General features: G+C 51.0%; 1 protein-coding gene across 1 annotated transcript in view; it reads left to right on the forward strand.

Annotated features, from left to right (window-relative positions):
* Positions 1-17,348, forward strand: part of LASP1 (LIM and SH3 protein 1) — a 37,245-nt gene that overhangs the window by 12,888 nt on the left and 7,009 nt on the right. The window contains exons 4-5 of the mRNA XM_080923095.1: positions 3,158-3,242; positions 11,484-11,591. Of these exons, the coding sequence (XP_080779221.1) occupies positions 3,158-3,242; positions 11,484-11,591 (193 nt within the window). The remainder of the gene's footprint in view (positions 1-3,157; positions 3,243-11,483; positions 11,592-17,348) is intronic.

The following is a 17,348-nucleotide window of genomic DNA, read 5'->3' on the forward strand; positions in this document are numbered from 1 at the left end:
TCCCTTAGGTCTTTGTCCTCTCAAGGGTTTCAAAGGTCAGGCTGGGCTTGAAGGATGAAACGCATTGATTGGCAGTTCTTCTGCCAATCATACCTTCCTTGGGGCTAGAGCTGGACCAGAGCCCATCTGCCCGGATAGGTCTGCATGCCCTCACCTGCCAGGCTGCCTTGGGGCAGGGTAAAGTGCACTGAACTATGTCTCAATCCTTGAATCCAAGCCTCAGTTTCCCTATATGCAAAATCGGTGCCTTGATAATGCTGCCTTTTTCAGCCTGGAGCCTGTGGGGTATTTGGGGAGAGGTTGTACCCCCAACAGCCTGTATAGGAGTTAGCTGTGAGGCTGTGGGGTTTTCCCAGTAGCTCCCTGCCTACCACAGGCTTTTCCTGCTTTCACCTTCCTGATGCCCGATAGCTTCCTTGTCTGTCCCTCCCCACCCAACTTTCTGTCCTATTGGTCTATCTCTGTCCCCCCTCAACCCGAGCTATCATTGGCAAAGACAGATCTATGATGAAGGCTTAGCACTCTCTGGGAATGATTAATAAGAGGCTAGCCCAGAAAGGGACAAAGAGCAGCTGTTCTCTGTGGACTCAGCTCCGTGTCTGCCCTTTACACTGTCCCCTTATTTTGTCTCTGTGGGAGCCTGAAGATCTGGCTGGGGTGGAGGGTGGGTGGACTCCTGGTCTGAACTGTTTCCGAAGCTACACTGCTGTGCTCCTGCCCCTCCCCCCCAAATCTAAAGGCAAAGGCATGGCTTCAACCTGGGGTCTAAGGGTGGAGGAAAGTAGAATTCTGAGGATTGGTTTCTGCAAGACCACCCTGATTGGGGAGGGAAGCCTCCTAGAAACCAATCTGAGCACAGCTGGCCACAAGAAACCAGCCCAGGCCCCTTGGGCATCTCCTTGGTGGAGGATACTCTTGTAGTCTGTCTTCCCCTGCCCCCATACCCTGTAGACCTCTCTCTCCCTCCTTCCTCTCTCCCTTTCTCTGCTCTCCTGCCTGGAGCTGAGGATGAGGTTGCCATGGGAACTCGAAGCACAGCAGCTAGCAGGAGAAGGGGAAGGCAGGGTTGTCTCACCCAGGGTTGGGGGCTGTGTGAGGGGGGGCTGGGCTGACCCATCAGGAGTGATGTAGTCCTTGTTGTGCCCTTCCTCTGCCTGGGGTTGGGCGTAGCGGCTCGATGGAGTGTCTTAACCTACTTGAACTGATACAGGATTAGATTCCTTCCCCATTCCACTCTAGAGTCCACGTCTGGGCTGCCCCTCCCCCCACTAATATTCCTGTTCTAAGGGGTTGAGAGGATAATGGTGGCTACAAAGAGGTGAAGTACCCCGATTCCATCTGGTGCCTGGGATCTTCTGGTGGGGTACAGGGTGGGACAGGGACAGTGGAGGATGTGTGAATGTGGAGGCTCCACAGCTGCCAGCTGTGTCTAGGAAATGCTTGTCACCGTGGAGGACACACCTTTGCAGTTAGTAATCACTCCCAGCTGAGGACCTGGGGAGAGGGTGTGGCAGTCGGATGCACGTGTCTGGCTGTCCCTGGGCCACTGGAGATGGCGTTCTGCCTTAAATCTATATGTGCAGCCAAATGAGAACAGTCACCTCGGTTTGTGGAAGGCTTCTGTGGCTAGATGCATGCCTTTTTCCTGTCTTTAGCTCTTTGGGCTGCCTTCACCCTGTCCAGCATAATGACCTGGCCCCACACGCGTGGCTGGAGCTGCCTAGATCGTGTATCCCTCACTTCTGCTGCGTGCATCTCTATTGTCTGGCGTCCAGTTCCATTTTCCTTCAGAGTGAACCCAGTTTGTATAGAGAGTTCTTTCTGAAGCCCTGTCTCCTAGGGTCTCAGGACCAGCCAAGCGATCTCTCTTCCATGCCTTCTGTTCATCTCCTGTCTCTAGACAGGAGCAGGAATTTTGGATGGGCTCCTGAGCTGTGTGTGGCTTGGTTGTGCGGGGCACCGGGCTGGACCTGGGGGATGGGACTTTGCCTTTGCTTGTCTTTATCCATGTCCATTTCTGCTGCCCGCTGTTGGTATGTTTGCTTTGCTCATCTAGCTTCAGATTTTGCTGAGGGAACTGTTTATCTAGCTAAATGGGATGGCCAGAACTCACACTGGCATCGTCTAGGCCTAAGACAATGACATCACCATGGCGGTGAAGATGGTCACCTAGAAGGGGCCCATCACTGTGTCCCTTTGGTTGCCTTGCCTTCTTTGGTTGAGTCTGCTCTACCCTAGGTGGTCCAGAGGGATAGAAAACATTTACGGGTGGTCCAGGTGGCTAAAGAATGTGCCAAGTTTGGCTGAAGTACGCAAGCAGGTGGCAGCTCATGACTTCCAACCAGCTGGGGTGGGTCCTACTTGGAAAAGGGACTATCTGGGCCATCTTTTTCTTACCTGGTGCTTGTGAGTCTGTGAGTCAGGAGGTGTGCACTGGTCACAGCTGAGAGAGGTGCAGTCACACAGAACTAAACATGGCCAGGTGAGGCTTTTCAATACAAAGCCTTCTTGGAGACGCCACCCACCCGAGTTCTCTGAGGTGGATGAAGTCATGTGGACCTCAGCTATTTCATATTCTAGCACTAAACACAGCCCTGCCTGTCTTCTGGCTGGTTTACCTGAGGACTGTAGGGGGACATAGGTGTGAAGAGCTTTCTAGTCCTAGATCAGCTCAACCTCAACGCCTGGTGAGATGTTAACTTAAGTGTTTGTTGAACAGGTGCGTTCTTTTCTCACAGTGACAGGGAGCCTCCTGGGTATTTTTGTCCTCGTTTCCTTCAGTCTTGGGTCCCTCACACTCCTTTGTGTGTTTGATCTCTAGGCTAGACGTCTCAGCTCCGATCCTGAACCCATCTAGGCTGGCCCTCCTGGGTGGCCTGTCCCTGGGACGCTCTATGGGGTACTTCAAGGCATGGATTATCGGAACAAGTAATCCGAAATCCTCAGAAGCCTCCCTGTGGGCCAGGACAGTTCTGTCTGCCAGGCAGACACGCAGACCTGCTGTGTCTTGTCCTCTCATCTGGCCTAGGCTGTGCCTGGGAAGTCCCAGATTCCCTTCAGCATTGGCTTCTGGCAGGGGGGCTGCTCAGCGATAAGAGAAGCTCAGAGTTCCTTGTGCTTGCCCTGAGTGACGCCTCATCCACTCTCTGTCCCACAGACACTACCCCAAGCAGTCCTTCACCATGGTGGCAGACACTCCGGAAAACCTCCGCCTCAAGCAACAGAGCGAGCTGCAGAGTCAGGTGAGAGCCGGTGGAAGCGGAGGGGTGGTGTAACCGGATTGGGCCAGGGCTCTTGTGGTCTCTGTAAGGCCTGTGGTGCTGAAATCCCAGGCTGACCTGTCTCCCCACCCCCACCCTGGCTCAGTTACTTCACACTTCCTGACTTGTGCAGAGGTCGGGGGAAAGAATAAACCGCCTTCCTACCTGAAGTTGGTTGGAGAGGTGTGGATATCTGACTCTGCCAGGGCTCCTAGAGCTGTTAGTCCCTTGCCTGTCACTCCCTTCACACCTGACATAGAAGGGCTTGGAGCCAACTTAAAAAAAAAAAAGTACCAGTCTGTGTTAGACAGCCTGTCCTCTGTAACTATGTTTCAAGACCTTTTGGATCTCTTGGAGGGAAGGCCATGTGAAGGGGCCCACCCTCACAGAGCCCACCCTCCCATCTCTTCAGCTTGGCTTTCCTGAGTGGGACAGGTCCCAATAGAGAAGGAGACATCACACGCCCTGGCTCAGAGGGGAAAACTGTCCTTCAGAGACACTGAGCTGCACTTGCTAGGTGGTCTGGAGCCCGCCTGCCTGCCTGCCTGCCTGCCTGCCTGGAACTGGCCTGGCCTGCCTCAGGGAGGATTAAAGGATTAAATGAGAGAATGGGGGAATTTACTGAGTTGGCAAGGTGCCCAGGGTAGTGCCACCTGGTCCACAAGGACTCACTCTTCACAGACCCCTGAAGGACTGCTTCAGGTGGTTCTTTTGTTTGTTCTGAGATGATTACATCATATCACCTTTTTAAGAAATTGCCTTAAGTGCTGGAAAGACAGCTCAGAATCCAAACTCAGGCTCTGGGGTGGGGATCTGAAGCCTCCAGGCATCTGCACTCACGTGCACATAACCTCACGGAAACATATACCTACATATAATTAAACATCTTAGGGGGAAAAAAAGAGGATAGCATTGAATTCCTCATCCTCTTGTGACTGTCTCCCAAGTGCCAGGATTACTGGTCACACCACATCTGGTTTATGGTTTCCTATCTACTACCTGAAAGGAACAGTTTTCCTCTCCATAAGAAGGACACTAGTCCCCACAGCTGCTGAGAACGTGTGGAAACCTAAAAGGGGTGTGGTTACGTCTCCTTTCTTGTCCTTGATGTGACTCCAAAGGCAGGTTTGGGATCAGTTTCCTCCCTGTCCCTGACCGGAAAGTGGATTCTACAGTTCAAGGCCATATTGAGCGAGTTTGCTGATTCTGGGCTCCAGTCTTTTCAGTCCCCCACACAAGTGTGTGCCTTCCTTGTGTACAGCCCTCCAGTGTGTTCTACGGCACAGACAATGCTTGTTCCTTAGCAGTCCCTGGGGAAGCTGCTCCAGATGATTCCATATGCTTGGTGGACTGGTCCAGTAGGCAGGGAGAGGGGTCAGAGGGCCAGATGCCTGAGCCAGGCATGAGATCGTTCCCCCTCCTCCTCTTCTTCTTCCTCCTCCTTTATTTTTCTTTCTACATCCTACTCTAAGAAGAAACCCAAGCCCCTTGCCCTTGGAACTCCACAAGAGCTCCACCTCAGCTTGTTTTTTTGCTTCTGGAATCTGACCCCTGTAGTGTGGGGCTGATAGCCACCGGCAAGGCGGCCAGCCCTACTCCCGGCCTGTGTATAGGAGCATCTGGGTTGGCCTTGGTGTTTGTGGGGCTGTTCCGCTCTGCACGCAGATTTAGAGGTTCCTACAGTATCAGGAGTCTGCTGTGGGCGGACAGTAGCATTCTCTTAGTTTCCTACTAGGGGACCTGTGGTGTCCATTCTCACACGGCATTGTCAAAAAGGGAAGAGCTGCTCTTTAGTTGTTGGCTTCTCTTTTTTGTTGTTACTGTTTTTTTTTTTTTTTTTTTGAGCGGGGTCTCACTGTATTCTTGGCTGGTCTGGACTTCCCTATGTAGTTCAAGATGGAATCCTGCCTCAGCCTCCTGGGTGCTGGAATTTTAGGTGTGAGCCCCTACTCCTAGCCTAAGGAGGGGCTGTTATTATGTCCGTGTGGTTACGGAGGTTTGGAGAAGCCACCTGATGAAAGCTCACCATCTTTCTTATCTAGCCACGGCCCCCTTCTCCCTGTCTGTCTGCCTACCAGGGACTTTGTCTGTCCCCCAGCCTCTCAGCACCACTTGCTCAGCCCCTCAGGCGAACAGCTTTTGAGCTTAGTTGCAAGCTGGAAGGAGGTTAGCCCAGGCTGGCCTCAAACTCCTGCTAATCCTTCAAACTCAGCCTCCTGTGGGTTGGGATTCCTGGTTTTGCTCTCCAGGCAGGGGTGCCCTGGAGGCTTCCTCTGCTGGGTTGTTACACGTTAAGTCCTGGCTGACAAAACCAATAGGCAGCCACTTTGGGATGATGCCACCCTGGAGGGTCTGTGTGACCCCAGTCAGCGGGGTGGGAGGTGAAGGAATTGGCCTTCTACATTGGGGCACAGATCTGTTCCTGGTCCTGGTGACCTGGAGCACCATGTGGAAAGGAAAGTGCTGGCCCCTGCGTCTCTTCTCCATCTTTGCAGTCTGAGCAGTTTGCTTGTTTGTTTGTTTTTCTCTCCCCCTCACAGTTTTTTTCCTCCTCTGTACTGAAATAGAGACCCCCATTTGCCTGGAAGTTGGGGGCTGAGCCTGTCACTAAGCCTTGACAGGACAGGCCTGGCTGGCCGGTCTAGTGATAGATCTGCGGCTGCTGTGGGGGCAGGGCCAGCTAGAGCTTTGTGTGGCTGGCTGGAAGCAAAATGGGAACCTTCTTCCCCTTCCCTGCTCCACCCCAGCAGGGGATCCTGGGCTCCTTCCAGGGCTGCCTGCTTCCTGGCCTGGCTTCATGTGTGGGTTCTTTTTCCTTTGGGGAGCTGCCTGGGCCATTTCTGCTTTGTTTTCCCATCGCTATATTGGTCCTGAATGGTGCTGTGGGTGTTTGGGATATCTCTAACCTCCCCTGCCACAGAGCTGCCCAGAAGGAACTCCAAGTGGTTCGGTCGGTTGAAGCTGGCAGTTGTCCCCAGCCCCCTCTTCTCACTGTACCCCCACTAAATAGAGACAGTATCTTCAGGGTGGGGCTGGAATAGAGGGTGTGTGTGACCGAATCCAGGCCCTCTCCCGGGCATATGTGCTGGGAGTGTCTCTCTGTCCTGTGTCTTGTCACCTTCATAGAGTGTTTCTGGAAATGCAGTGTGTGTACGAGTGTGTGTGTGTGTGTGTGTGTACGCCTCTCCCTCACCATCTTGGGGCAGGGTTCTCACTCCTGTGACCTGCATGCCAGCTGTGCTCCCTGAAGAGCAGCGTCTTCCTGAGTGTAGTAGCACTTATGTGTGATTCCCAGCAGGAAAGACAGAGAGAGAGAGAGAGAGAGAGAGAGAGAGAGAGAGAGAGAGAGAGAGAGAGAGCGAGAGCGAGAGCGCAAGCAAGCGAGCTCCGTTGGCAAAGCTCTTGCCCCTCAAGTTCTCAGCACCTAGATAAAAAGATGCCAGTGCCTTGGGGGGGGGGGGTTAAGGCCAGAGGATTCTGGGGGCTCTGTCCATATTGGTGAGCTCCATGCTTATAAGAAGCCCTGTCTTAAAGGAGATGGGTAGTGTTCCTGAAGAAGACATCTGAACTTGCATGCATTTTCCTGTGCACCTGTGAGCACACACACACACACACACACACACACAGACATAAGCAATGAACATGCATATGTGTACTCGTATCTTAAAAGTGCTCGAATAGTTTGAGCCAGGTTTGACGAGGCCTGTACTCAGGAGTCCAAGGCCAGCCTGGGTTGTATGGTGAGTTAAAGAGAAGCCTATGCCATGCATATGGAGACCTGTCTCGGGTGTTGATTTTCAAGATAGGGTTTCTCTGTGTAGCCCTGGCTGTCCCGGAACTTACTTTGTAGACCAGGCTGGCTTCGAACTCAGAGATCTGCTTTCCTCTGCCTCCCAAGTCCCTGGACTAAAGGCATGTGCCACCGCCCTCCCCCGACAGCCCTTGTCTTATTGCCAGAACCAGCAGCCTGAAGTTGAATCTCAGATTACCAGCACCAGCTGTGTCTTGGGTGTCATTTTGCACCCTGCCACAGGGCCCCTGAGTATAAAATGACAGTGGTCTCCCAGGTTCGCCTGTGGGGCCATTAGTATGCATTAGGTGTTTGCCCTGCTTGGCGTGGTGTCAGAGCTTAGCACATTTCCCTTTCCTGTTCTCTGTGCAGGAGAGGAAGTGGATGCAGTGACTCCGACCTCCACTTGAAGCTCTGATCTTTCATTAGCTCCTCACTTCTGTGGGCCTGATGTAAAATCGGACCTTTTCAGAGGGGGAATGGGCTGCACAGGTTCCAACATAACATAAGTAGAAATGGTTGGTGGAGTGTTTCTGGGGTTTTTGTTTGTTTTTTTTGTTTTGTTTTGTTTTTTGACAGCTCCACAACATATCCCTGACTGGTCTGGGACCTGCCATGTAAACCCAAGAGTGCCGGTAACTCAAGAGGCACGCACATCCTCCTACTCCCCCAGCCCCTTTTGAGAGAGAGAGATAAGTGGTTTGCTCTGTAGCACAGAGCTAGTCCAGAATAAGTACACACACTGTCGCTGTCTTCAGACACACCAGAAGAGGGCATCATATCCCATTACAGATGGTTGTGAGCCACCATGTGGTTGCTGGGATTTGAACTCAGGACCTTTGGGAGAGCAGTCAGTGCTCTTAACCAGCCTCCTAGCCCAGAACTTTCAATCCTGCCTGTGTCTCACTGGTCTTACTGTGTGCTGCCAAGTTCTACTGGCTTCTTCTGCTGGATCACAAGAGATGTGTCTGCGTTCAGTTCATTCTTTATCTGCCAAACGCTTGTGTGTGGCTGCTCTCAGCTGGGATAAATGAGAGAGTGATCAAACCTACCCTGGAAAGGTAGCTCTTCATGGATACTGGCTGTCTGGGCATCACGCCCAATGCTGCTGTGGGAATTTCCAGAGAGGGAGGCCCTGGCAACACCAAAGAGGGACAGAGTCATCTGGCCAAACTGACAAGAGGGTTGAGTGACCTGGCAGCCCTACCCCCACCCCACCCCCACCCCCAGCTACCCTGTCATAGCTATCGAGCCATCCGATTTCAAGCACTCTTGCATAGGTGAAGGGAGAGTGATTGAGGGTCTCCAGGCCACCCCTTTTAGGAAAAGAAAATGAAATAAAGTGCTCAAAAGAAATTTTCCCACCACCATTCTCCAGCTAAGTCCAAAAGTTGCTTAGATATAGGGTCACAGACTCCAGAACAACTGGGCTTTTAGAGACTAGCTAGCCTGCTCTCTTTCTCTACACACCAACCTCAAGAGGAGCACTGGCTTGCCTTGGGGCCTGTGGCCACACTGTGCAGCAACCAGGCTTCCCTGCCCTGTCCCACCCCACCCTCTCTGACTCCTGAGTTAGTGTGAAATGGATTATCCTTTGCCCATGAGGAGGAAAGGCGGTTCCTAAGCCTGGGAACCAGTTGATGTCATTCCAGTGTTGCCATGGCAACTGTTCTCTGGCTTAGGAGCCTGACCCTTGCAAAGCCAGGAAACTGGAGGGAGTGGGGCTAGGCATTGGTTCTGCACAGTCGCGCTCATGTGGTGTCCAGCATAGTTGACTCCATTGCTCTCCCATTTAACAGATGTGGAACCTGAGGCTTCAGAGGTTAAGCCACTGGCCCAAGCAGGTTGGAGATGTGGGCATCTATCACCATGCTCAGCTTGTGTGTGTGTGTGTGCATGCGTGTGTACATATCCATATTTTGAAACAGTCTCATGTAGCCCAGACTGGCTTCAAATATATACGTTTGTGTGTGTGTGTGTGTCTGTGTGTGTGTGTGTGTCTGTGTGTGTATTTTCTCACAGATTGTCCTCTACCTCCCTAGTGTTGCGATTATTGGTTATAGGTGTGTATTACCATCCTGGCTTTTCTTGTGGGCTTGTCTTTTTGTTTGTTTTTTGAGACAGGGTTTTTCTTTTGTATAGACCAGGCTGGCCTCAAACTCACTAAGACCAGCCGGCCTTTGCCCCCAAACGCTGGGATTAAAGGTGTGCACCACTACTAGCTAGCATTTCTTTTTTCATGTTTTCACTAGTGCCCGTGATGGCTCTTTAGCAGGAAGCTGAGTCCAGGCGGGACCCTTCTGCGTCCCCACAGTCTCCATTCTTCACGTGTCTTTTTTCTTAAAATGCTCTCCACAGAAGCTTAATCATTTTAATTATTTTCACTTTGTGTGCATTGGTGTTTTGCCTGCATGTATATCTGGACGAGGGTGTCAGATCTTGGGAGTTAAAGAAAGTTGTGAGCTGCTATGTGGTTGTTGGGAATTAAACCCTGGTCCTCTAGAAGAACAGTCAGTGCTCCCAACCACTGGGCCATCCCTCCAGCCCCAGATGTCCTTTTTTTCTGAAGGTTTTTTTAGTAGTGATGTGCTGTTTCAAGCCTCTTAGGAGGGTAGGTGACAGGCTACCCGCTGGGCGGTTCCAGGGGCCGTGAGGCCTGTGCCATTCTGGGTCTATATCCCAGTCTGGCTTCTAGTGTGAACCAAATGCATTTACAATCCCTGGATCTTCTTGGTCTTAATGTGTAGATATGTCCTGATTTTGCCTGTTGAATGTGGGATTACAGGCCTGAGCTACCAAATCCCCATTTAGGCTTTCCTTTTTATCTGCATCAAAGGAGGAAAGATCCACCCAAATTGTGATCCTGACCGGGGAGGGTCTGCCAGGAGAGCTCAGGAGCTGTGAGCTCAGTGCAGTAGCTCAGTCCCGTGACCAGTGACTTGAGGCTTGGGAGCTGCCTCGGCTTTGCATCCTGGAAACTCCCAACATCCCGGCCCCTGTGTCCTGGGCTGACCTGGTTCAGGACAGTGCCGTTGTAGAGGAAAACCGACAGCTGGTGAGGCCTGGAACAGACGGTCACTGAGACGGACGGACAGTGAGCTGCCAAAGGCACGAAACAGTTCCCAGCCTCAGTTCTCCAAAATCCCCAGGGAAAGATGAGCTGTTCCTTTGACTTTGCTTCCTTTCCTGTTGGGGAAGTTCTTTCTGTAGTGTGTCCTGGGTGCCTTAGTTTTTCATAGAGTTCTCTGGAGAGTGGGACAGCAGGGCATGGTTGGGCCTTCCTCAGGGCTTCTCTTCTGAGGTTCTTTCTGTGCAGAACTGCCTCTCCTGTAGTTACTCTCCGCGGCAGCGTGGCAGACTCCGGGAAGTTACTCTGGCTTGTCAAAGGCTCACTGATCTCTTGGGCAGCGGCTTTGTCCTTTGGCGCAGCTTTTGCTCAGTTTAGTTGCTTTAAAATTCCCCCACACTCTTGGTGGGTCCGGCCGGATCCCGGCTGGGATGCAGGCTGCTGACACTCAGATCTGGCAAGAGTGGTTTTTGTAGTTGTAGACAGAAGGAGTGTAGGGTTAGGAGCCAGGCATCCTGACGCCTCTGGACATTTGCTGCTAAGCCATGTGACCTCAGGCAGTAGAAATGACCTTTTAAATTAAAACTTTTGTTTTTTTTTTTTTTTGGTTTTTGTTTTTTGGCTTTTTCTTTTCCCCTTGGTTTTTCAAGACAGAGTTTCTCTCTGTAATTGTCTCTGGCTCTTTTGGAACTCTGGCCTCGAACTCAGAGATCTGTCTGCCTCTGCTTCCCAAGTACTGGGACTAAAGGCATATGCCATCACTGCCTAGCAAATAAATAAGTAATTTTATGTGCACTGGTGTTATGCCTATCTGCTGTGCACCGTGTGTGTCCTGCACCCTCAGACTCTAAGAGGGCCTTGGACCCCCTAGAGGTGGAGATACAGATGATTGTGAGTTGTCGTGTGGTGTTAGAAGTTGGGCCTGGGTTACATGTCACAGAGCAGCAGCGTGGGCAGGCTGGTGTCTGTTTTGAATGTTCACTCCACTCCCATGCCACACTTTAGGAAAGGGGAATAACTCACAGCAAATGAACCTAACAGTCTAGCTCCTAGTTAATGCAACAGTTGTCTGTTCACGCACGGACCATGGCACGAGCAGGTTGCACGTCCTTTGCAAGCCCAATACACAGCAAGTACCGTGTCCATGTTTGCTGAGTGCACCACCATACCAACCTAATGCTCTCTTCTGGTGTACTCTGATGTTAGGATTTTGAGCAGAAGTGCCTCCATCTTTATTTTGTGTTCTAAGTATTTGTTGCAGGTCCTCTGGACGAACGGCTAGTAGGCTAGTACTTGTAACCACTGAGCCATCCTTCCCCCCCATCTTCACTTTCCATCTGACCCCAGTTTTCCCCTTGGCCTCCAGGTGCGTTACAAGGAGGAGTTTGAGAAGAATAAGGGCAAAGGCTTCAGCGTGGTGGCAGACACGCCCGAGCTGCAGAGAATCAAGAAGACCCAGGACCAGATCAGCAATGTGAGCCCCTGATGTCTGACACCCCCCACCTCCTTTCTCATCCACTCCCTGACAGCCTCAGGAAAGGCCTGCGTGGCAGTGAGCTGGTCAGAGGGAAGAGAGGGGCTGAGGTACCCGAGGGCCCTTTCTTAGTTCTCCCTCTTCCTAGGCAGTCTGCCCAAATGGCATTTCCTCCTTAAAGAGACAGACTGCCCTTTGAGAGACAGTCAGACAGACACACACACACTTACACACACACACTCACACAGTGTCTAAGTCACCTCCCATTCCCTATGGAACGGTGGTGGAGGCCACAGTGCAGATTAGATAGCTTGTTTTTAGCACCAGGGTCGAAGCTGGGGGGTGGGGTTGAGCCTCCCATCTGCCTCTGGGTGCTAACACAGCAGCCATTTCCGCCCTCTCCCGCCAGCCTCCCACCTCAGTTTGCTCTTCCTTCCTGTGTGAAAACCCAGCTGGCTTTGCCCACGGGCTCTACCCCCCCCCCCCAAGGCCCTTTCAGGCCCAGTCAGGGACTGGTCATTGGTGGGTCTGGCTGTCAGACATAGGCGTGAAAAGTGGGCGGTGGACTGATAGCCTCTGTATGGTTCTGCAGAGCAGCTGGGGCTAGAGAAAAACCCCCAGTTCCTCCCTTACATAGCCGCAGACCAGCAGCTCCTGTGGCTCTGGGCTTGCAGGAGCCTAATTTGGAGTATGTGGGAGTATCGTGCTGCTGGAAGTGACGTCACAGAACATGGGCACAAGCCAGTGCTGAGTTCTAGGACATGCCCAGTCAGCTGCAACAGATGCCTCCTGTAAATGAAGGACAAGGCAGGCCAATATCCTCGTATTTAATAAGAAAGGGTCTACGGGTTTGCCTGTCACTCTGGGCTGAGGGACTGGGGGTGGGGAAGATAGGATCCGGATTCAGGTGCACACCTTTTGCACACCCTCTAGGATCCACACCTGCATGGGCGCACACACACACACACACACACGCACACACACACACACACACACCCCAAAACAAAGAAACTTCTTAAAGAAGTGCTGAGGGTATAGTTTAGTGATAGAGCCAGCATAGGACCCAGAGTTCCCTCCCTCACACACAAAGAGGAAACAGGAGTAACAGCTCTTTTGGGGGTGAGGGTGGGAGGGGCTTGGAGAGTTCATTCAGTATTTTCTACTCTTGTTTCCGTAAAGAATGCTGGGGACAGTCTAACCAAGTGAGTTTTGCAATCCAGTTACTGAGCTGAAGTTTAAAATGAACAGCCCTGGACTTCTGGGCTGGAGGGCCTGCCTCAGAAGACTTCAGACTCTTCTTGGCCCCCCAAGAAAACCTGTTACAGTTGTCCTCTCTTCCAGTCTGGGCCTGGCTCACACCCTGGAGTTTCCTTTCTGGCTCAGACCACACAAAGGGTAAAAGGGTGTTTCTGGAGCACCCCACACCAAAGAGGGGAAGTGGTGTGGCCTTGGGTGGTTGGGAAACTGGAATGGCTCAGGAAGCTGGAATCATGTGGCCTTGTGTCTTGAGATGCCTCCAGCTAGCCTTTGGGGATAGTCATTCATTGATTTACCAGGTTAGTTTGGAGGAGACAAAGCAAGCCCTAGTCATCCCTGCCTTGCTTTCTTGGAAGGCTTCCAGAGAGTTCTGACACCCAGTCTCTTTCACCTACCTTCCTGCACCCTGTTACTGGACATTGGACACATTAATGCCTGAGGAGTTCTGGTAACAAAAACTGACAGCAGCCAAAGGATCCACTACACCTCTGATAGCATCTTATCAGCCGCTTCAGGGAGGCAATTAGCTGACTGCCCTGGTTCTTGGCTGGGGGAGGTGCCTTGAATCTGCCTTGGGCTTCCAGAGCAGCGGAATCCTGAGCTGGGGAGTGTGGATGAAAAGCTGGAGGTCTTTAGTGAATGTGACCAGACTCCACCTCTCTCAGAGCCCCGCACAGTCATCTGGGCTATAGAGCTCCGTGGAAGAGGGGTTAACATGCACAAGGACTGTGGTTTCAGTTTCCCCATTCACAAAGGTTCCTGTCATCATTGAATGAAAACTCAGGCCTCTGTTGCCCCAGCATTTCACATTGGTACCCCCGGACTAGGGCCTAAGATTCAGCATCATCAACACACCTCCTGGCTTACTGTGGTACTGACTGCAACATATCACTTAAATTAAAGTCTTACCAGCCCCTAAATCCAAGGACACTGGGCATGGCTGTGTCCCAGATCCCTGAGGGAACTTTAAACCACAGGCAGAACCGTTGGCTAAGTTGGGCCAACCTGCAGCATAACTCTCAGAGAAAGGTGCTGTTCAGAGACACACTGTATTTTGGTTCCAAAATAGCGCCCTTGGTGTGTGGCTCATTCTTTCCCAGTTTAGCACCTAATGATTAGTGGTCAGTTCTGAAGGTCAGGCTTGTCCTATAGACATGGAGACTGGCTTCCCTGGAGAAGTCACTTCAGACGAAAGATTTTCACCAGTCAGAGCAGTTGGAAATCAAGTGGAGTGGTGATATTTGTTTGGAGGTGTGAAGTCTACCTCAGTCCTGTGTAAGGCAAGAGCGTGAGAGAGACACATGTCTCATTCTGGGCATGCTGGGCTCCCGTCTTCCATCCCACAGATGCTGGGCGGCTCGGGAAATGCCATGTGCTTCGTTAGTGTTGTACGGTCAGCAGTGTTCGAGGCAGGGTTATCTGCTCTGCACTGAGAAGAGAAGGGCATGAAGAGTCTGAGGTACACACAGTTCAGAGAAATAGCTGTTATAATTCTGTCTTCATTGCAAGCTTGCCCTGATCCTGTGCTGTGAGAGCAAGAGCCATCGCGTTAGCAACCTTGGTGTTTGCTCCAAAGTGCTGAGGGCTTTAATGGATGAGAAATGCTGTACCTGGAGCCTTTTGTGCGAGCCTTCCTTCCACCCCACGTGTCTACACGGAGAGCCTCAATTTTGTGTCCCTCCCCCCCTTATGAGACAGGCAGAGTACATAACTCTTCTCTTACTTTGTAAATCAGAGTAGAGGTGTAAATCAGGACCAGAGGTGTCTCACGGTGGTGGAGTACCTACCTCACATGCATAGGGTCTCAGGGTTCATCTTCAGAGCCCCTTAAGGAAAGAAAGAAATGGGGAAAGGAAAGAAAGTTCTATTTCTGTGCTTGGCTCTAAGGGGTTTGTAGAGCATTAGATCTGGAACTCTCTGAGTGCCTGTCACAGGTTGATAAGTAGCTAGGGACTCTGGGCAGGAGAGAGGCAGAGGTGAACCCAAGCCTTGCTGGTTCCACACTGGCTAATGACCCACAGGACAGTAAAACCATAAACTCTGCAGACACCTTTGCTTTTCTGTCAGCTAAAAATAATCCACATCAATAAACAATAATTAGTTGCAGGCTGTTGTGAGACTTATCTGTAATTTAGTGGCCTGTAGGCTGAGGCAGGAAGGATGCTGAGAATTCAAGGTCACCTAGACAACACAGTGAGACCTTGGATGGATGGATGGATGGACGGACGGACAGACAGACAGCAGAAAGGATAGAAAGGTAATTCCTTCCCCGAGTTAATTGGTCAGGAATCAGGCTTATTAGATGATCCTTTAGATTTCTCAATTATAAAGATTTGCTTTTATTTATATGCATGTGTTTCTTTTTTTCTTTATTAAAGCTGTATTTATTTTATTTGTATGTGAGTACACTATCACTGTCTTAAGATCCCATTACAGATGGTTGTGAGCCACCATGTGGGTGCTGGGAATTGAACTCAGGACTTCTAGAAGAGCAGTCAGAGCTCTTAACAGCTGAGCCATCTCTCCAGCCAGCCAAGTTTGGCTTCAAACTTGGTCCTTCCTGCTTAAGTGCTAGGGTTACACGCCCAGTCTATGAGTGTTCTAAAAATATATGAGTCCCTCAACCAGTTGCCTTTAATCCCAGCACTCAGGAGGCAGAGACAGGTGGATCTCTGAGTTCGAGGCCAGCCTGGTCTACAGAGGGAGTTCCAGCACAGCCAGGGCTACACAGAGAAATCCTGTCTCAAAAACTAAAAATAAAAAAATAAAGACAGACCATGAATCTCTAATAGGAAGCTAGGCTGCATGTTGGTGGAGAACTAAGGCTCTTACGTGCTAGCACGGTACAGTCCATTAAGATCCATTTAACCTAGCCCTTCTTCAACCTCGGTTTTCCTGTCTGCTAAATGGGGACGGAAGTGACATGTTAATCTTGGGCTGGGTGGATAATATACACGGCCACAAAGCAGGAGTTCATCCTCTCAGCCCTCTCTCTCCCCAAATGGGCTTAATGAGCTGATTATTCCACTTAACGATTAATGTTAGTAAGCCATGACACAGCATCATGTGGGGAAGGGACGTGTGGCCTGTTGGGCTTTTTTGTCAACCACAGACAGGAAGCAGGTAGCCAGAAAGCAGAACATAAACCAGCTGCCCTCAAGGGCACCCTACCTAGACACACAAAAGGCCTGTCCGACAAGGGTCCTTCAGCCCCAGTCCCTGAACCCTTGTGCATAGCACTTGGTATAGAAAGGCTCGATTTTCTTCTGTGAAGGGCCAGCCTTTGGGCTTTTTAAAGATCAGAACTCCGGGGACTGGAGAGCTGATTCAGTAGGTAAGAGCATTTCTTGCTCTTACAGAGAACCTACATTGGGTTCCCAGCACCCACATGATGATGGCTCACGGTCAGAACTGAGTCCAGATTGGCAGGATCCTCAGGAAGGTGTTTCTTTAGCTGTTTTCTCAGGAAACTACTAGGTGGGCCAGGAGTGGTCACCCAGCTTCCCCTTGCTGAGGAGGAAGTGGAGAGCAGTGAGCAGCCTGAACATGGTCTGCCATTATGTTCCATGCTTCTGGGGTTTGCATTTCTAGGTCCTCCCCAGTGTAGGGTGATCCCGTGATTATCCCCTATTTTTAGGGGGCCTGAGGTACTCTCCATGTTTGGACAGAAGTTGAGAGAACAGGGAGGGGTGTGTGGTCCTGCCTCACCCTTGTTCTCAGGAAAAGCCCAGTCTGGGTGGGACTTTGTCCACTGCCCCAGTGAAAGGTCCCCCACAGAGGTCTCCAAGCCCTATTTCCTCTTGTTTGAAATGGGTGTTAAAGCGCACATCCAGCTCGAATTATCTAGTGCGTGTGTTGCAGCTGACAGAGGATAACTTGCAAGTCAGCTTTCTCCTGTGTTTGTCTGGGAACCAACCTCAAGTCTCAGGCAAGTGCCTTTACTTACCGCATCATCTCGTCAGCCCCTCTACCTACGGTTCAGGGGAGATGGAATGCTTTTATGGCCTTGGTGTTCTGTGGTGCCCACATGTTAAGGCCGTTAATATTGGCAGTGGCAGGTGGCCTCCGTGGGTCAAGGGAGGGTGAGAATATCTTGTACTCAACCTTCTGCTATTCAAGATGCCTGAGTCTTTGGGGGTCTCATTTGATAGGCAGTGTCCACAGGTATCCACTCTGGTTTTGTGTGTCAGGCCCGGAGCTCCCTATCTAGACCAGGCTGGCCCTGAACATTTGTGGCATCCCCCTGCCTCTGCTGCCCCAGTGCTAAGGTTTATAAGCAAGTGCCACCATTCCTGGCTTCAGAACTGATGGGCCTCCTCGGGATCACATGGGAATAGGTAGTAATTAGAAATTAAAAAAAAAAAATATATATATATATATATATATATATATATATATATATATATATATATATATATATATGAGAAGGTTGTAGACCAAAAAAAAAAAAAAAAAAAAAAGTTGGAAGAGCAGTTGTCTTGTGAGCCTTTTAGGTGGCAT

This window comes from Micromys minutus (assembly GCF_963924665.1).
Source record: "Micromys minutus genome assembly, chromosome: 10".
Taxonomy (NCBI): Eukaryota; Metazoa; Chordata; class Mammalia; order Rodentia; family Muridae; genus Micromys; species Micromys minutus.